At 30.0% G+C, this 21,772-nt stretch overlaps 3 protein-coding genes across 3 annotated transcripts; 1 reads left to right on the top strand and 2 right to left on the bottom strand.

Moving 5' to 3' along the window:
- Positions 1-411: 411 nt before the first annotated feature.
- Plod (procollagen lysyl hydroxylase) lies at positions 412-21,714 on the top strand. Its single transcript, XM_077445743.1, has 13 exons — positions 412-565; positions 7,984-8,218; positions 8,296-8,474; positions 8,549-8,716; positions 9,490-9,686; positions 9,776-10,026; positions 10,161-10,388; positions 19,822-19,963; positions 20,039-20,221; positions 20,311-20,415; positions 20,982-21,128; positions 21,216-21,330; positions 21,405-21,714. Exons 1-13 carry the CDS (start codon positions 454-456, stop codon positions 21,572-21,574), a joined length of 2,232 nt encoding a protein of 743 aa, XP_077301869.1. The 5' UTR covers positions 412-453; the 3' UTR covers positions 21,575-21,714.
- Positions 12,009-13,137, bottom strand: nkt (noktochor). The gene is made up of 4 exons (XM_077445745.1): positions 13,033-13,137; positions 12,598-12,669; positions 12,244-12,393; positions 12,009-12,167 (listed from the first exon to the last, which is right to left on the bottom strand). Exons 1-4 carry the CDS (start codon positions 13,135-13,137, stop codon positions 12,009-12,011), a joined length of 486 nt encoding a protein of 161 aa, XP_077301871.1.
- LOC143922496 (immunoglobulin domain-containing protein oig-4) lies at positions 14,967-16,514 on the bottom strand. The gene is made up of 5 exons (XM_077445746.1): positions 16,416-16,514; positions 15,776-15,857; positions 15,265-15,332; positions 15,119-15,194; positions 14,967-15,049 (listed from the first exon to the last, which is right to left on the bottom strand). The coding sequence occupies exons 1-5, from the start codon at positions 16,473-16,475 to the stop codon at positions 14,967-14,969; spliced, it is 369 nt and encodes a 122-aa protein (XP_077301872.1). The 5' UTR covers positions 16,476-16,514.
- Positions 21,715-21,772: the final 58 nt, after the last annotated feature.

Raw genomic sequence — 21,772 nt, 5'->3', positions numbered from 1 at the left:
TGTGACCATATTCATTAAGTTTAAATCGCGATAATTTTGTTTTTTCGGATACATTCAATTTTTAGAATCAATCTGTTATGTCTTTTCAATTTAAATTATCATATTAATGATTTAATATTCTATTATTCCATTTCTACATAATTAAATATTCCGAGAAAATAAGAATAAAAGCATTTTTTTTTATTTTACAAGTATCCTAGCTGAGTTCGATTTTTACCACAATTAACTTCTAAAAGCAATCATTTGGAAAAAATATTTTTTTGTTGATTTGAAAAGAATAAAGAAAATGACCAAACTTGTATTTAAACGATACAACCATTTCAAATTCAATTAGATACATGACTGTAGAATAAACCCTTTAGACCGTAAGCTGTTCGATCAGCGTCTCGAATGCGGTGTGGTAGCACTGTGCGAAAGCTTGCGGCTGTCAACCAGTGTTGTTGCGGCTTCGGTATGTTAGGTCGTGTCGCGCCGTCACTCCTGCACATAATGAATTCTTCAATGAAATTCATTATTATCTCATCATTTTTTATCATATCAATTTCTTCTGCTTCTGCACGGCAAGGTTTGTAACTGCTCATTTAAAAAAAATCGTTTTATTTTGCAAACTTGTATCTGTTTAAATACATACATACATATGTATATATATATATCTAACAAAAGTCTCTTTTGTGTTACACATCGTAATCAATGATATTTTACTAACTTTCCTAAAAGTTGTAATAAAAAAGTCTGTAAAAATATAAATATTTCTAAAATAATTGATTTTCAACTAATTCAAAGTCACTGAAGTATTTATTTTCATTGATATAATTTTTTTCGCATTTCTATGATTAATATTCTCAAAATAAAATAATACGAGCAATGCAAATTGCAATAAGACATCATTTAAATCGGTCTCTGTAACGAGCCAGAATGTTACCCTTTTCATCAGCTGATTAATTTCACATAATGGTTTGCGTTTTCTCCCAAAAAGTGTCTAGACGGGTATTTTCTTAATCTCATTTATCTATTGTTATAGACGTGTAAATCATACTCTTCAATGTCTTAGCTAATGGCGTGTTGAAAAGATTACTCTATATTCAATAGTGATCAAATACAAAGGAGACATACGTCAAAAGTATACGGATATCAATTTCGTTTATTCAGTGAGACGGTCACATTGAAAGTACAGACTTTTTACAGAGATTTTCCCAAAGTAGTGAGACAAAATTAGAATTGTTATTATTACGAAATATCTATTATATAAAAATGTATTTGTTTGGTTTTTCCAAACGCCAGTCTCTGAAAGGTATTTTCTTAATCTCATTTATGAATATATTCTTATAGACGTCTAAATGATACTCTTCAATGATTAGCTAATGGCGTGTTGAAAAGATTACTCTAAAAATTTCGGGGGTGACCTATGAATTTTTGCATGATTACAAAACTTCACCTATTGTTACTACGTACATAGATAAAGTAATAACAATTGATTAACAAACCACTTTTAACTTGGGCAGTATTGGCAATTAACTGTGAGGTTTTTGTGTTTTTACTAAAAATCTTTAAAAATTAAATTAAAAAACAAACGTACATAAAACATAAGCTCAAAATGTTCTAAATGATATGAGTTATAAACTCTTTATGGCTTCATAGCATCCTGTATATATATATATATATATATATATATATATATATATATATATATATATATATATATATATATATATATATATATATATATATATATTTATTTATTTTTTAATTTATTATTATTTATATCTTTATGAACGCAAACTTTTTCTTTGCGCTCAGGTAGTTTTCGAATTCCACCATTTTGTATAATAATTAAGAACATAGAATAATAACAAAAATAATAGGAAATCGTTTTCTATTATAGAGGTCATGAGCTGTCCTGCAATTAAAATTGAACGCACACCAAATTATTTTATATATATTTTATTTATAATTCGATTAATTGCTCAGATAGCCGAATATCAAATTTCTATTATTTAATCATTTTTCTTAGTAATACATATGAACATACATACACACATATATCCCATATCTACCATTATTTTTCTTTGTTTATATTATCTTATTTTTAAATTGTTATTATTTTTTAGAAACTTTTTTGGTGTCAATTTTATATACGTTGTAAAGCTGTTTGTTTCTGTTTTTTAAAATAAATATATAAATAGGTGAAAGTTGTAGAAAAATCAAAGATTAAAACTTTTTCTGGAAATTTTGTAGTCTATCGGTTCTAAATTGAAAACTGTAATTTTCCATTGCAGACAAACGAACAAGTGTTATTCATATTTACAAATACAGTAGTTTTCATTTAATTGACCTACTCGGTGGATGTTGTTATTATAATTAAAATGTCACAAACTGCAAAGTAAATACACATAATATCTATATATATATATTTTTTTTTAAAATAATGTTATCAACTTAAGCAGACTTTTGTTATCAATTAGGATGTGCTCCGTAATAAATTTTGTCGTTTGAACCCACATTGAATATACACTTTGTGGAAACGGTCCGTAATCGCCCAGAATATTCCAACTCCAGGAAACGACCCACATTGCGATGGACACTAACATTTCGTACGGCTCAATTGCACACTTAAAGTATTTGTCGACTTGCTTGAAACTGGACATGAACCGACCTAAAGTCTTAACATTTCGTGACTTCATATATGTAAACTGCGACCAGGGCGAACTTATTATAATACATACATAATTCAGCCTTGAATGATAATTTCTACATGTTTATCTAAATGAAATATTTTATTTATATAAAACCTAATTAATTAAAATAAAAACACAAATAAAATCACATATTGACCACATCAATTCCGTCACGTAGACGGGAACATCTACAATAATAAGTAATGACGCCTGTGTAAGGAATGATGCAATACAATTAAATCATCGCTGTAACGGCTTGTCAATTGTCAAAGTCGGGGAATTTTTACAGAAGAATCTTCTTCACACTAACTTTATACAGTTTTATTTGCATACCGGAATAAGTTCTAGTAAAATCGAGTTTTATCTATCGGGTACCTAATCTACTTTAGGTCCATAGTGTTTTCATTAAAAACTCAAATGAAAACACTATGGACCTTTGATCTCGGAGACCTCTCTGTGCTCGATTCGAAGATAGGGATTCGCATCATCGGCCTCGATGCACAGCTTAAAACGTGCAAGATAACATTGTTATGTACCAAATTTTATTCAACTCATTAAAAAAAGTAATAAAAAATAGCCGAAAAAAAAGGGATAGATCATCAACAACAAAAAAAAATATGATAAAAAGCAAACTAAAACATATCCACTGGGTAATTTCATTCGTAGTTGTGTCTAATGTATCAAATCGATATGAGTTATATTTTGACTTTCTGAATCGTTTTTGAACATAAATCAAATTTAATAATAATAGACGACAGTTTTTTGCATTCGCTGTTGCTAACTTGGTGCGTGTGTACATATATGGTATATGGTGTGCTGTTTCTAGTAGAATCATATTTAATACTCATCAAACATAGTTAAATGTAATGTATGACCATTTTCGAACTGACTATTCAAACGAGTTGATTGAAACAAATAGATACGACCAGCGTTAGTATTTTATATACTTACATACGTATGTATGTATATACATATGTACACTTTCGTATGCGTGTTTATTTTAATTGGTTCAATAAGACAACCAGACACCATACACTTGCATCAATTCCCAGAAATGTTGACTAACATATACACACGTCGCTTCCTAAACTTTTTGTTCCCAAAACAGATTTTCTTTTTACATCCATCATCGCGATTAATGTAATGAACAAACGGTCCAAACTTTAAATAAATAAATATGATTTGTTAAAAAAAAATTAAATTAAAATGTATTTCTTATTACGAATTAACTATAATGCATTTATGTATATGCCATTATTCACCTGAGATTTATTTTTAATTATTTATGATTCAATCTAGGTTAACGTTTTTAGGAAAAGTAACTACATATGTACGGTTATCTAAATCCGCGAAAATAAAACTTTTTTTTTAATTTACGGGTAAATATCGGTATACTGGTAGTAGGAAAAATCATTTACCTTTTACCGGTTTATGAAATTTGACACTTAATTGCAATCCCTATTACATATACAAATGTATGTTAATTTACTGCAAATTTGTGAAATACGCAAAAATTGCCTAATTCATGAAAAACGCAAGCCGTTGCTTAATTCATGAAGCAGGCAAATTATCCGTGGAATGCATGAATTGCACTCTCTGCTCCCGCTTGTAAAATTATACGTAACTTATTGCTAAATCACTATGTACTTCCACCAAATCTTGAAACATGCATAATAAAATAGTTTGATACATCGTTTTTTTGTATAGTATTTTTAAAGATATTATGTACATTGTACGTTCTATTAGTTCAAAAACAATATTTTAGATTTGTTTTGTGATTAAAATTATTATGCTTAGTAATATTCTATACTATATATCTAAACTGCTATGCTGGCAGGTTAAAAATTTACCCATTCGGCAGATAATTTACCCAAGTCATGAATTAAGCAATGGGTTGCATTTTTCACGAATTATGTATTATTTGCCTATTTCACGTAATAAGAAATTTCATAAATTCGACGTAACATATATGTGTATATTCAGAAAAAGTTGTTACGTGGAAATTTAGTAAAAATCATTTTATTTTATAAACAGCAAGACGGTATGCGGTCAAAATATATACATATAAATATTTCGAATTGTTCAAATGCAGAATATTTGAATTTGGAATATCAAAACGTGGGAAATTCAGCGTCAGCTTGTATCAGGAAATAAGCAAAAAGTGGGAGGTAAATCAATCTGTGGGTAAATTGGTTGTTTTTAGTTCTTTCTTCCCCCATCTTTAGACACCTCTTTATTTTAAATTTAAATATTCTGTTTTTTGACACGCATTATAAGAAAACACAACAATCAGAATAAAAAATTTTAATTAATGTCCACAGTTTGAAAATTTTAGATATTTGCTCTAAATCAAAATATTTTGATCATCTTAAGAACGAAATTCTATTTTAGAATTTTGCAAATCACATTGAAACCATATAGAAAACAAAAATAGATGAATTGTGCAAAAATCATCAATATTCAGAGCAATTTCTTATAATATTTTTTTTACATTAAGAGGGCTGGACACCAACGCCTTGTCCATACAAACGTATTACACTTCTCCCTTCCTCAATTATGGCACTAGAGAAATTATTTTTTAATATGCTATGGATATCCACCATTGGCATGCATCTGTGCTTTTATTTTTTTGATTAGTTATTTTTTATAGGAGCTAGGAGCCGCCAAACATTTATAAAAGCGCCTCTTTTTTAAACCCACGAAAAATGTACAGCGTCCTTATTTAACGGTCGATTTTAAATAAAATACGCGCACAGTTGCATAGAATATATCTTAAATATCTTTAAAAATTGGTCCAGTTTCGGAGGAGAAAATTGGAGAATACGAAACCTCGATTTTGTCGATTTAAAATACGTACTATCTGGTCGAAGCGCAACTGTCACATTCACTGAATACATATGTATATTGATATATATTGTCGCATTCACTCAATATATATATATATATATATCGAAGAAAGGAACGGCAACAAAATTAAGGTTTCGGGAGTACAGCCCTCTTAAACGTTGATAAAAAAAAGAATCGTCTATCAAACTTGTCGCCTAAGCATACGTATTCGTCGCCAACCTTTGGCGTACACTCACCAAAAGCGATTGCTTTTCCAGATCGACGCATCGTTCGATCGCATCTGATTATTATTCCAGAACATTCTTCGGCGGCCATCTTTTTTACCCTATCAGATCTACAATGGCCTCTCTGTAACAGTTCATCGCTCCATTTTCGTCTTGACCTTTAATTACAATCCTATCGCATACCAATTCAATATTTCTTTAACTACCGACAGATAGATTTGTAATACGTATGTACATATGTACATATATATCGTTTGCATTGTCCCCGTTTTATCTACATACGACTACCGGATGAATGTAGATTTCGATTACTCACTTTGTGCTTTTTACTTTATCTCTGTTTTTGAAAGCGTAGCATTGTCAAAGGATAGCGCAGAATGCAATATGCACAACTATTGTTCATTTGTATTTATATTGTGATATTCAGCCGCAGCTTTTGAAACCTTTCTAAATGATGATATTTTTCACGAAACATTATTTTATTTTGAACAACTACGTTAAGCCTGGAGTAATCGTTCAGATTTGCAAACTGCATCTTACATTTTCATGTTTGGTGCATATATAGAAAAATAATCACTTCGAGATATTTGTTGTTATAAACAACATTAATTGTTTTACAGCCTTCTCAAGATAAAAATACATAATTTAAAACCAAAAGTTTATAATTAATTGAAAAAAATCACAATCGCAAATTTTGTACCGTAAGCTAACTAACAAGCAGTGGCGGCTCGTCCATATGGGCTGCGGGGCTGCAGTCCCCCCCCAGTACATAGGCTGCGGGCTGCAGACCTCCCAATATAGTACATATGCATGCTATTTTTGTTTTTATTCGATCACCGGTTTGGTTAACGAGCTACTACATACAGCCTGATTTATCTCTGCAGCCCCACCACTATGAATTTTCACGAGCCGCTTCTGCTAACAAGTGAAGTTAAATAAATACTTGTAAAAAGTTATCTTCAATGTATGCATATCAGTCAATGGCAGTGGTGGCTCGTGAGAATTCAAAGGGGGGGGGGGCTGCAGAGATTAATCGGGTTGTAGTACTACTACAGCCCAAATGCAGACAAAAATGGCATGCATATGTACTATACTGGGAGGCTGCAGCCAGTGGTGTCACCCGAATAGTTTCCATGGGTTTCCGGAAACCCGTTGTTAGAAATCTAAAAATTATACAAATCTTGAAAATTGTTTTCGATATTTGCAAGTTCGCAGTCGATTAAATAGCAGGTACAGAAAAAAAAAACCTTTTTTCGAACACTGGTAATCATTAGAGTACGGACCCAAAGCGCGCCGTTCATTGTTCAATTGTTGTAAATGCTTTGTAAAAAAGGTTCGGCAAACCTTTAACAATGCATTTACAACATTTGAGCAATGAACGGCACGCTGGTTATCCGGGCTTTAGTAATCATCCTGCCTTCAATCATACATTTTATTGCGTCGTAATTTAACATCCAAAGAAAGCCAAAGACTCAAATTTTTTTTTATAACACGTGCAAAATTCTTTGTTGAAATTCGAAAGTGGAGTTTTTCAAAACTTTCGTAAAATCTTGGTTGAAGAATACTTTTAATAGTAAAAAATTTGAAACGACACGGTTTGTTGCTTGAACTCATAGAGAAAGTAAAAACGAAACATTTTTTTTTATCAGAGTTCATTTTTATATAATTTGCAATAATAATATTGAACAATATTTTTTCCCAGTTGCCGAGTTACATTTTATCTGAAGCTGTCTATTTTTTTTCTTGTGAATTCTTTGCGTTATCTTGACCTTTGAGTGATTGTAAAGAAGTCGTTACGCCGTCGCACTTCAATGATTACTGAAATCTCATTTCCTTAGTTTTTCTAAAAATCTGCCTCAGCTGAATGCAGGACAAAATAAACATGCGTAAACAACCCCCTTCCACTTTTACAAAGCCATGCACATGTTCGAAATGCACTAAGCAGTTTTACATCTGGAACCAGAGTGTTTAAAAATAGATGCATTCGCTTTGCATTTAAAGCATATTGGGCCACTACATAGAATGCTTCCAGGGGTCGTTAACCCAACCATACATACTTTATTAATGGGAACATTGATCCATTTTCACCAGAGAAAATTAAGTTTTACAATGCTGGATTGCTTTTTAACAATAGAACTAAAACTCCTGGGTTATTGTTCGATCATAAATCAGCTGATTTTGATTTTTAATAAATTTACCAACTCTTAATTAATAGAATGAATATGTTCTTGTTTCAGATGACGTTGTCTTTTTGACGGTTGCTTCGAATAGCACAGATGGTTACCAAAGGTATATAAGATCAGCATCTGTGTACGATATACCTGTCACAACGCTAGGAAAAGGTGTAAAATGGACCGGCGGCAACATGAACTATGCCGGTGGCGGCCAAAAAATAAATTTGATCAAAAAACAACTGGAGAAAATGAAAGATGAAGGAGCCAAGGATGATAAAATTGTCATATTCACTGACAGGTGAATGGATGGACATATTAACTATTCGATCTTTATATTATATTTTTTTGTTGTTTAATCAATGTCAAAAATTGCAGTTACGATGTAATATTTCTGGGAGATCCATCTGAAATCGTCAAGACATTTTTGTCTTTCGAAAATACCAGAGTTTTATTCTCGGCCGAGCAGTTTTGTTGGCCCGATGAAGCTTTGGCTGCAAAATATCCCAACATTGAAGGCGCCAGGAATAAATATTTGAATTCCGGTGGATTTATTGGTATGGATTGTTTAATGTTTTATATATTTATAATTTTTGGAACTTCATTATTAATTATTATAATTAATTTTCAGGTTATTTCAAAGAAATCTATGAAATCATTTCTCATACACCAGTCAAGGATAAGGATGATGATCAACTGTATTATACGAAAGTATATCTAGACGAGAATTTGCGAAAAAATTTGAAAATACGGTTAGATCATAAATCACAAATCTTTCAAAACCTCAATGGTGCTGTAGGTTTGTAAAATCACTTATAAACATACATACATATAGTCTTTGTAAGAATAAAAAAAAATACATAATAAATTATGTACACACGTATTTATATGTACATCTAATATATAATTTTGGAAGAGACTTTGTATATAACTATAACTATAACTTTTACCGAGCGAAGCCGGGTAAAGACGCCTGTATATAATATTTATGAATACCTTAAATTAATCTGAAAAAATTACTATCACAATTACAATATCTCAATTATATTTTTTTATAATTTTTAATCACTACATATGTACATAAAAGTCAACACTTGTAATTAACTTAATATTATAAGCGTTAATTTTTTTCGAGTTTATTTATTTTAACTTATTATCATAAACTTTTATTAATTTTTGGTTTATATAATTTTTCTCATAGCAGTTGTACAATATAATACGTATGTACATACATAAATTACATTATACTCCAATTGAAGGGAATCAGTGTGATATAATGTAATGAATTGTGGTGAAGGGGATAAGGGGAGAGGGAAGGGTCAGTATTAAACATTAACTAGAAAATAAATGTCATCATAAAACCACCAAAATATATTGTGTTTATGAAGAAAAAGAAAGTTCTGCGACATTTTACCGAAATTAATTTTTATAACTATAATACTATGATGGGATGGGGTGTCAAAAATGTGATAATGGAAATCAAAAAATACTTAAAATTGTCAAATTTTAATTGAAAATTTGCTATTAATAATTACTTAGAATTCACTATGAATTTATATTTTTGTATTTCAGACGAAATCGAACTACACATCAACGACAGTATAACTTATCCATACATTTCAAACATGGTGTATAATGTGAAACCACTTATTTTACATGGAAATGGACCTTCAAAGATTTATTTCAATTCCTTGACTAACTATTTGGCCAAATCATGGTCGCCACAACTCGGTTGCTTGAAATGCGAAGAAAAACGAAAACTTCTAGATGTTTGTTTTATTTATAACATTTGCATGTGCATATTAACTGAGATTATGTATAATATAATGATATTAATATTTGAAGATTTAATTTTCAGATGCATAACGTTCCGACGGTGGTCGTGGCTGTGTTTGTTGAGCAAGCTACACCTTTCATCGAAGAATTTTTCTTGAGAATTTCTAGCATTGACTATCCAAAAGATAAAATACATTTGTTTGTAAGAAATAACGTTCCGTACCACAAGTCTCATATTAAAAAATTCACAGAGAGTTCATCCGAGTATGCGAGCTTTAAACAAATTACACCAGAAGATAAGATCGACGAAGGATCGGCTAGAATGCTTGCAATGTAAATTTTAAACTTGTAATACTAGTCATTGAAATTGAATAAAGTAAAAACCACAATTTCAACGATTGGTGTTGTATTTAAATACATAAATGAGCGATTTTGTCAATTTACATGTGTGCCGTTTTATTTTTCAGTCACCATTGCTCCGTCCAGAAGTGTGATTATTTATTCGTGGTGGATTCTATCGTCCACTTGGACAATAAAGACACGTTGCGCGATCTGGTAGAGGCCAACTTACCATTTGTTGCTCCAATGGTGACTCGTTCAGGAAAGGCATGGTCCAATTTCTGGGGAGCTCTAACATTGGAAGGCTTTTACGCTCGCTCTATCGATTATATGGAGATCGTTCATTTAGTCAGGAGGTAAGTAATTAACATATGCATATGAACAAAATTGAGTGAAAGGTTTTATAGACAGTACAAATGTATTGTAATAATGGGTGAGATTTTTTTTAGAATTGAAAATACTATTAATACTTCAGTATCATCAATTGGGATATTAAATCTTCACATTTTGTAGAGGTAAAAATATCGTCTAAATTTTTATTCAACCTATGTACATGGTCTTATATGCTTGTTTTTTCTTAACTTTACTATCGGGAAACACGACTTTACACACACTAGTGAATGTTGATTAATTGTTTTGGAAACTAAGTCAACTGATTTTTAATTTTACATCTAGCTTCTATCGCTCTGTTTAACGATAAATGAATTTTCGATTAGAATATTGTATAGTCAATAAATATTTATGTTTGCAAAATTTCAAGTAAATTGGCTTAGTGTAAGTGGGTCAAAAATTGATTACAGGAATCCTAGTTCACATACAACATTGTCAATTTAAATAAAAACGTCTAATAACAATAACGATCATAGTAAAATCACATAAAACAATTTTTTTGGATTTTAAAATCACGTAAAAAGGGATTTTTAATTAATAATATGAGCATTTAATGTTTCCAATGCAACAATTTCAATAGAAAATGACTCTAGCTAAACAGAAATCGTATTTGTACTTAAATTCTACTCTATGTTCGTTTAAAAGCTAAGGCATAATGACCTCAATAATTTTAAAAATCCTTTATCGATAGCTGTTTTCAATATATGTATGTATAATATTTCATATTTTATTATTATCGAATTTCACGATATATTTTGACATGAATTAATATGTTTTAATACTTTTTGACTAAAATGAAACTCTAACATCTATATATGTACATGTATATATAGGAGAGAGAAGTGGTGAATTTTAAAAATTAATATTTTTATACAAAATTTTGATTTCAGAAGTTTTATTTGCATTTATTGTGTGATTAATTTAATATAAGATATTATTTTTAAATTAGCATCACAGTTTTCACGCTTGGATATAATGAATTGTTCAAAATTATATGTATTTATGTTAGAAGATTTATTATATTACATATAATTGAAATTATTTGTGATAATACATATATGTATGTATATGTACATTATGGCTATAGACAGATTTTATAAAAATTTTACCTTTCATAGGTCGTTAGATTCTTATTCAATACGGTTGATTTTGAACACAGGGCTTGGTAAATTTATCATTTTGGTTTATTATATTTTATTAGTATGGAAAAATATAATCGATAACTTAAAAATTTTCGTTTTGATACTTATTTTGGAATATGCAAAAATAAGTTCAATGAATCGAATTATTTTATTTTACATTGCCAAATTTTTACACACACCTAAAATAACAATTGAAATCAATTGAAGTTAATTTATTTGTATACAAATATGTATATTGATTTTTTTCAGAAGATTGCATGGTTTTCAATTTTTCTGATAAAATATATTTAGTCAATCCTTTTCAAAGAAAGTGAAGAATCAATACAAACTTTTCAGTTAAATATCAACTATTTATTAAGTTAAGTGTTCCAATTAAGAAAAAAAGCATTTTACATATTAGAATATTCTGGAAGCAAATACTTGAATGTAAAATATAACATTTTTTTAATCGAAAGCAATAGAAAAATCTGTTTTGAATGAACGTCTGTCAATTGAATACATATTGTCAGCCGTACATTCATATACACCGGCGTCCATCTGTGTCGCTGGATCTATTTCAATTTTGGACTTGACTTTGTCTTTTCCCATGCGCCATTCGTGCACCTTAAAGAAACAACCAAATTTAAAAAAATGTGTGAATTCAATTCGAATATGATCTTAATTCTAATTGTGTACGAACGTGGAGGTAAAGGTGGGAAAATATTTCAATGCCATCCTTAAACCACGTGATGTGAGGCCGTGGAGATCCTCTGGCCACACACAAGAACGCTATTTTATGTCCAAGAACGTATTCATAATCAAAGTGGGAAGCGAGCAATATTTTAGCACCCTGAAATCAAAATCGGTCGATCGGTCCACTTTTGCATTTAAAATTCAATTCACAAGCGCACATATGTACATGATTATAATCAAATCGCACGCAAAATCAAATCATCGCCAAAAAAATGTATGCATGTACATAAAACTTTATATAATTCGCAGCATACATACAATATATAAATGTTCAATAATACGCTGTTTTTGTTATACATACATTATTGTTGTTGTAATATTGATCTGAATCCACATCTCGATATTTTCCAGTAATCGGCAAACCAATTTGCACCTGAAATTCAAATCTCACGCTTTGAAATCACATATGATTCGTGTCGCAACAATTTAGCACATATCTTTCAACTTAATTCAATGAAACAAATGCTTAATTTTAAATTTTACAATTAAATCAAATCTGTACATTTTAAATAAGCGTATTAAAAGCATTTTGGTAGTATATTTAATTATGTAAATCCATCCATTTTATACATTTTTTTTTAAATTAAAATAAAGCAATATAAATCAAAATATAAAATTGATATTATCAAAAATTGTAATTGTAACACTGTAAATATATTTTTCAAAATATATATGTATATATATTTTTTTTAGTACGTAATAGTTAAATTTGATATAAAAAGAAAGTAAAATTTACTCTGGATTTGGTTTTGCTTATTTTTCGCCCTCTTCGTCCGACGACAGGATAGTTGAAAAGCAGCATCATCACGCAGACGACTAAGATAGCTCCGGAAACTTTCATTCTTCTGGAAAAATCCTCGTGTACTAAAAACGAACCACACCACAATGGAATAAAATTAATACGAAACGTGTGCAAATGTCAATTATGTTATTAAGTCGAATGTGCAGATTTCGCACGAGCAATACAAGCCGATTTGCGCCCAATGTGAGAGATTTTTATTGAAAAATTACACGCACGTAATACTTGCTTATTCAGATATGTTTTTATTGAAGCTCAGGCTGGTGCCGGCGAATAAATGGGAATCATCCGTATCATCGTTGCCCGCTCGGCTTGTGATAGGGGCTTTTGACTAACTAGACCATTCATTAAGTTATTCCACCGGGAGGAGGGTCCGCGCTCACAACGCATTATTCATATCATCTCAATATGTATTTACATAGCACTTACATTACAACTAACACAACTCTATTGGTTGTGATTCGGCCTACTCATATATATATATATATATACCATATACAATCAACGTTTTTAGTATGTCAATATCGAAAACGATTATGAAGTGAAGTTTATGCTCGTTTTAATGGGTTTCACACCAAAATTTTATTGTTTTGTGCAATTTCAATAGAAATTGACAAATTTCGGGAACAACGCAACAGTGTTATTAGATTTTAGAAGTTCGTTTTTACATTTTACAAAAAAATATCAAATTTTATTGTGGGTTGAACCTATTTTACTAACCTCTTCTTATTGCGAAAATTCGTTTAACTATTTGCTCAGGTACGTCGATGCATTGCTATAGTGAAAATATTCGAATTCATCTTGGATAAATTTAGATATTATACTTATAATTTCGTGGTCTCTTTCTTCATTCCTTACTTTTGCTTTCAAAGGTTAAACGTTACTCAATGTAAAATAGTACCTTTTGTTAGGCATTTCACTATACTAAATGTTGAAATATTTGTACGCAATTAATTAAATGTAAAACTAAATTTAACGCGCAATATTTGTTCTTTATAATATCCATATATTAAACCTCATCAATTACCAACATGTCAGAACTCAAATTTTAAAATTTTTATAGATTTTGATGAACCAAAGCGATATTAAAACAAACACAAAAAAAAAACAGAATGAAATCCAATCTGTTTAAAATACATTTTCAAGAGATTGCCGCAGTTTTTGTTGAAAATTTTTGATGAGAATGGTTTCCATTTCCAAATATTACATTTACTTTGTCAAATCATTTATGTATTTAGATTTTTTTTCAATAGAACGTGACAATTTTGGTCATCTGATTTAAAACTATTCAAATATTTCAACAATTAAATGTGTAGTGAATAGTTAAAAATATAATAGAACAACATATTTAAATTGGAAAAAACGTAATTAATAGAAAATTATATTCTGCAACGATTAAATTTATTATTTGATTCAATATTAATTTTTAACTTAAACTAATAGGCAATGAATCCCATACAAGAACGATTTGATTTTTGTCATTTTATTTATTTTTAAAAATAATGTAACATTTTCAATCATGCAATCATCTTTATTAAAAAAAATATTTACAATAAAATAATAAATTATTACATATATGTATACCTAATTAACTATTCATCATATAATAATAAAAAGAAATCTGTATTCAGTTAAGATTATGTTAGGTTAGCAAACATGTTGAAGAATGAGAACTCATAAAACATTAACGAGCGTACACATATTCGTTGTATCTCATTATTCCTTAAAAATAAAAAACCCTGATACATCCCACATAAAAAAAATAATTCAAGATAAAAGAAGCGTAATAGTTTTGTTTAAAATTAAGAAAATTAAGGCAGTTCAAAGGAATGGCATCAAGTTATGACGTATTAAAATATTTTCATCGGTTTTTAATAACTAAACATTACATAGTCTGTTCTGAAGCCTCGACGGTCGATAGCATATTGATTATCCGCTTGGCACTCATAATAGCCTGCAACACGTAGAATTATATTATTTTATTCCATTCAGATATTGTATTTATTTGTATACCAAATTTAACCTGCATCTTTTTGGGTCGTCGGATCTATTTCCATTTTAGATTTGATTGTATCGTTTCCTAACGGCCATTCGTGAACCTGCAAACAAATTTATAGATATTTTAAAAACTAAAGTTATCGCCGCCTCAATCGGATACATGAAAATAACCTGGAAAAATCTATGGTGATACAGTTCTATACCGTCTTTGAACCACGTTATCTCTGGTCTCGGCAATCCTGGAATTTCAATCAAACCATATATAAAATAACAATAAATACAGGGTGGCCTAGAGTTTTTTGACTTATTTCAGAAGGTATAAATTTGAGTATTTGATGCCACTTTATTAAAGTTTTTTCATAGTATCGAAGAGTAAAATAAGATTGAAATGATCTCAATTATTAGTTTACCTTACTGAAGACAAAAGTTAGTTCTAAATACATTTTAGTGAATGTCTAAATTGTGTGATCATTGCCAAATAGAATAACTTCTAGGTTTAAAATACAAATGTTTTACCTTGATTTCCAATGTTTCAATTGTAACTATGTAAAACATAACAACTAAAATGGGCATGAAATCTTCTACATACATACATATATTTTAAGAATTCTGAAATTAGTCAACAAACTGTGCCATCCTGTATTTTAATTTAAAATTATGAATTTAATGTGCAACAACATACCTGTGGCCATGCAAAAGAATGTAATTTTTCTGCCTAGCATATAATCTAATTCGAAATGTGAAGACTTAACTATTTTAGCACCCTGAAATCAATATAATGTATTGTATACTGTTTCTTATTTGCTATATTATATTATAAGATCTATCTTAGTATCCGAATGGCCGAATGATCAACAATAATGAATTATATTTCATATAAAAAACTTGTCAACGTACACTCTGTAGTATGAGATTATTATCTCGAACTGAAATATGTACTATGTACAGGGGTGGGATCTGAAAGCTGAATGCTTTACGACGATTTGTAGACTAAAATTAATACTTAACACCAAAATCAGTCAATGTGCATAGAAATCTACAAAGATTTGTGCCACTCAGCATGGTACAATATTATATATGTATTTGTAGAACAAACAAACACTCAATTTTATTCTTATATGTACTTTAAAAACCTGTCACTTCATAACAATTGTATTTTTAACATTACATATAAATTGGCGGTATTCAAGATTACCAGATTGTGAATATATATATATCATATTTTTTGAATTGATTGATAATTATTTACATATGACAATGCATTGAGCACCGCCATTTACATATATACCCATAAACATGTTTATAAAATTCGCATTACATACATCTTTATGTTCGTAATAATTTGTAGCTGATGGTGTTTTATGTTGTATAATGATGGGCATTGAAGCACCATAATGTCTTCGCCCACTTCCAAGCTTTCCGCCTCTTCCTGCAATCATATTTTATCATTGTTAAATAAAATAGTGTTACATAAATTTTTACACACATGATAATATATAACATTTTTTCGCAGCAATATTTTATTCACACATGAAAATATCACATTTTACAACAGCGATCGTCAAATTCCTTGCATATTTAGTATAGATTACGCTTGGATCATCAAATCATACAAATTAACAACAAAAAAAATTGCTTTAAATTTTTAAATTTTCACCAATCTGATGAAAAAGTATTAAATTTGGCGATCAATTTAGAGTCGAATTAGTTGATATAAAAATGCGAACTAAAATAAATATGAGAAATATATATGCATAATAACAGTCATATGTATATAGGATTATATGTTAATTGCGTTTGCGGCAGCTTTATTTATATGCATAGAATATATAGCATGATTATTGATGCGCTTGCAATTTATGAAATGATATTTGCATTGAATATTTGTGTATAAATACCTGCACCCATTTTGGCAGGAGTGCCACTGATCATGACGGTGCATCCGAGAAGCAGTATAATTAATGTTTCCTTAACACGGCGTTTCATCTGCAGTGTTATTAACGAAATTACTACATTGTGAATATTTTAATTTGTATGTTTTTATTTCAGTTAAATAGGTCTTACTTTTGTTTGGTCACAACACATACTGTGTCCTTTAAAATGTAGATGTTGAGTTCTCAATTTAGGCCATTGTTGTTTGTTGCTCACGTGAGCACACTAACCGACCGCTGTCTGTCGGAATGTTTTTGAATTACAATTCCAATTGTCCTTTATTTACAATCAAATGTGACATGGAGTATATTTTGTCAAACTTGATGAGCCGCGGCAGGGTTGGGATGCGTGATCGAATTTAAAAAAAGTCGCATTCGTCGGTTCATTTAACCTTTCAATTGTGGCAGATTGTGAAAGTAATTGCTTTTGATTTTTGCGTGTCAATGTCTGCTGTCGTACATGAACCCTCCCGTTTGCATAGCATTGAATGCATTGTATGTATGCTTTAGTTAAACTGTATTAAAATAAATTGCAACTGTATTATATACATACATATTATCTATATTATATTAATACACGTGTTAACCATAGCAGTGAGCATTCAGAGCTACTTCAATTCAATTTATAAATTGAAAGCTCTTAATTTTTTCATATTCATTTTTCTTTTACTTTGACACTACTTGTCTATGTATTTAGAAATAAAAAAATAACTGAGCCACGTATGATAGAATTGAAACTTTTTTGCTATTGATTAAAATATAGTATTTTACGCATGGTGTTATTAGTGTTATTATTGTAATAAATGTTTTGTTTATTGATATTTTAAAAATTGGTATAAAACTCTATCGTTGCTCGTCTTCTGTCGTCTACCATCTCTCTTAACTTCCCAATCCATGTCATAACAAACACTTTTTATTAAAAAATGCATCCATATGTACAGGGCCGCTGAGAGGGGGGGGGGACCGGGGTAAAGTTCCAGTGCCCGGACTACTCTAGGGGCCCCATGTCGAAAATCGTATCTGTTAATCGTTACCTTTCTTATCAAATCATTTTAAAAAATAACCAACATATAGGTATTTTTCTAATAATTCTGATAGATTTTTCGCAGATTAAAATATATCTATAAGATATTTTTTGAAATTTGTTATAGGGCCCGGAATTGTTTCCCCCTGGGCTCGGGATTCCTCTCGGCAGCCCTGAATATGTACTTTCGTGTTTTGAATTTTTTCTAATTTAATAAAATTCTGGGTTGGTTCTACGCGCTCAGCTAATAAAGTTCACTAATTTGCTTTTGAGAATATTGATTTATTTTCTTTGTGTTTTATTAACCCATTGCTCATGTTAACTTTCGCGGTACATTTTTAGCCAATTTGCAAACCGAACTTTCGACCATGAATATACAAACATACATATATTGTAGTACTTATTCAAGTGACCAAATATGTTAATCGACACCTGAAGTATTTTTTTAAATATTGAATTTAAATAGTCATTATAAACATGACGTCTATAGCGGTCATTATTTGGGAACGGGTTAATAGCTGGGCTGTGGAGTCGGTTCAAAATTTACTGACTCCGACCCTTACTTTATTTTATGATTCAACTCTGCTCCAACTTGAACGATTTCGGTAAGATCGACCTTTCTTGCCAACGCTAAAAATTATTAGTAATAAAAATAATAGTGATTATCAAATTATAAAAAATTATATTAACAAAATATAGGAATTGAAAAAAATCACTAAAAATTGACATGTAGCCCAACTTATTGAATTATTGATAATTAAATAGGTATAAATAAAAAGTAAGTACATTAATAGTATGTATACATATGTGTATTAATTTCATACATAAATAAACCAATGAGAAAAATCAGAATAAAAAAAATGTATGAGACGAATGAAACAGTCGTATTTGGCCACAACACATCTGAATACGTTTAATTCAACGATTTTATTTATAATATAATTTAAATTCATGATTTTTATAAATGGATTATTAAATTTAAATTTACTGGTGGATTTACTTCAATAAAATTGGAGTCGGCTGATTTTTTACGACTCCAACTCTGCTTCAAATGCTTCGACTCCGACTCCACAACCCTGGTTAACAGTCAAATATTTATTTTTAGGTCTTATACGATATGTGATCATTATACGAAAAATAGCCAATTCGTAATTAAATTTTATATTCCTTACATGTATGTATGTGTGTAATGTACATGCAAAAAATGCGTTTCATAACGGAAAATAGTCCGTCTGACCTTATTTTAATGCATTGAATATATTATATCAGATGTAAATATTTTATATAGCTGCTTTGGGCAGCCCTATACATATTCGTATCCTTAGCACATATAATGGTATATGTATATGCGTTAATTGCGTTCAATATTGTACTTTTATCAATGTTTAATATTATATTTGTGTATATCCATTTTATTTTTTAATATTAATTTGTTGTTTCATTCATAAATATATTTATATTATCGCATTGGCGAAATTGACTAAATATATATTATTCAATAGTATTATATATTGTGTATTGATGTATGTACATATATTAAGTTTTATTACATTTTCGATATAAATATTTTTGGACGTGTGGTCTCCCTTTTGCTGACACAGTTTCAACATATTCAATTAATACTTTTTCATGGGTTCAATTGTGAATGTGATATTATTAGTCCCGTATACACTGGGTAACTCAACCGGGTCATTGAATGCAAATTCGACGATATAACTTGCACTGAAAAAGATCATAAGCATTTAAGCAAAATAACCATAATGTTTGTTTCAGAGGAGTATGGAATGTACCGTTTATAAACTCTTGCTATTTGATGAATGCGGCTGAAGTTCTCCGTTTCAGTGAGGCGGAATTGACTTACAAAGCAGATAATGCTGATCCAGACATGAAGATTTGCTCGAGTCTGCGTGAACTTGTACGATTTTTTATTTTCATCTCACATTAACGTATATGTAACCTGTCGATATACTCATCGCTCATTTGTCTTCAGGGTGTGTTTATGTATATCATGAATGAAAAAGATTACGGACATTTGATAGATCCTGAAACTTACGATGTAACACTTACCAATCCTGATGTGTATCAAATATTCGAAAATAAATGGGACTGGGAGCAGCGTTACATCCACGCCCAGTATCCGGAGAATTTTAATCTCGAGAAAAAACCTGCTCAAGTAATTTGATGTGTATTCCGTGAGGATTGTAACGGATCAAATTAGTTGAATTTTAAATGGTTTCTAATGATTCTTCCTTTGATTTTAAGCCTTGCCCAGATGTATATTGGTTTCCCATGACCACTACTAGGTTTTGTAAGGAATATATTGAAATAATGGAGGCCTTTGGCAAGTGGTCCGATGGAGCTAATGATGTAAGTATTTTTATTGTTAATTTTAATATTGTTTACGGGTAGTATTTATCAGCTCTACAAGAAAGGGTAAAGTGATGGTAAAATTTTGAAGTTTTAACTTGACAGTAAAATATTTTTCATGACAGAAAATTAAAATTAAGCGCATAACATATCTGTATTAGGGGAGAAAAATGATAAAGTATGCAATAATGTTTTATTGCCCAATTAAATTCAATAAAATAATATTAAGATTATGCTTGTTGAATACAAAGACATTTTTGTTTTTGTCATTGCTTTATTTTCTTTGGTATAATCCTACATACCTTTTAAATTCTACAGACATACATATATGAAGTTTAATATTGATTAACATTAAACTAAAGAAAAAAACAACACTTTTTAAGTATTTTACGGTTTTTAAGTATTTTAAGTATTTTACGGTTATTTCTATTTTACTGACGCATTGAAATCTTACTTTTTTTTCGTTGCTTTATCCTATTTTTTATTATTTAAATACTGTCATATTAAAGACTTATACTATAGAGGAAAAAACATATCATAAATTCTACAAAACATTTCTTTTATAGGATAAACGTTTAGAAGGTGGATATGAAGCGGTTCCTACTAGAGATATTCATACTAATCAAGTTGGATTAGAAAGACATTGGTTATACATTTTACAGCAGTATGTTAGACCACTTCAAGAACTCGTCTTCACTGGATACATTCACGACGTTAGTAATATTGATGATCGATGAACGAAAACATTTGAATCTTCACCGATACAAAATTTTTACATAAGGTGACCTTTATTCTTTTAGCCACCACGTTCTCTGATGAATTTCGTAGTACGTTACAAGCCCGACGAACAACCTTCTCTTAGACCACACCATGACAGTTCAACGTATACCATTAATTTAGCGTTAAATACTCCCGGTAAAAATATTTCAGTTATCAATTGTTTATTAGTATGAATTTGATTGTATTTTTGAGATGTAATTTTTTTCCAGGTGCTGACTATCAAGGGGGTGGATGTCATTTCATTCGTTACAATTGTTCCGTACGTGACACTCGCTCAGGATGGTTGTTGATGCATCCAGGTAGACTGACTCATTACCACGAAGGACTCTTAGTTACCGAAGGTGTTCGCTATATTATGGTGTCTTTTGTGGATCCGTGATCTTTTTTTATTTTATACGTGTTTACCAGTTTTTATTGTTACGTGCAAAATATTTCCTATGAATTTTTGTAAATTATAATTATGATCTAAGCTAAGCATGTTTATTTCTATAGGAGACATTAAATTGGAATTAAAGAATGAATTGTTTTAATTAACACATCAAGTTAAACGTTGAATACCATATATTTTATTTTAATT

The sequence above is a fragment of the Arctopsyche grandis genome, chromosome 2, assembly GCF_051622035.1.
Source record: "Arctopsyche grandis isolate Sample6627 chromosome 2, ASM5162203v2, whole genome shotgun sequence".
Taxonomy (NCBI): domain Eukaryota; kingdom Metazoa; phylum Arthropoda; class Insecta; order Trichoptera; family Hydropsychidae; genus Arctopsyche; species Arctopsyche grandis.
The sequence above is the reverse complement of the archived record's forward strand: the minus strand, read 5'-3'. Positions and strand labels throughout refer to the sequence as shown.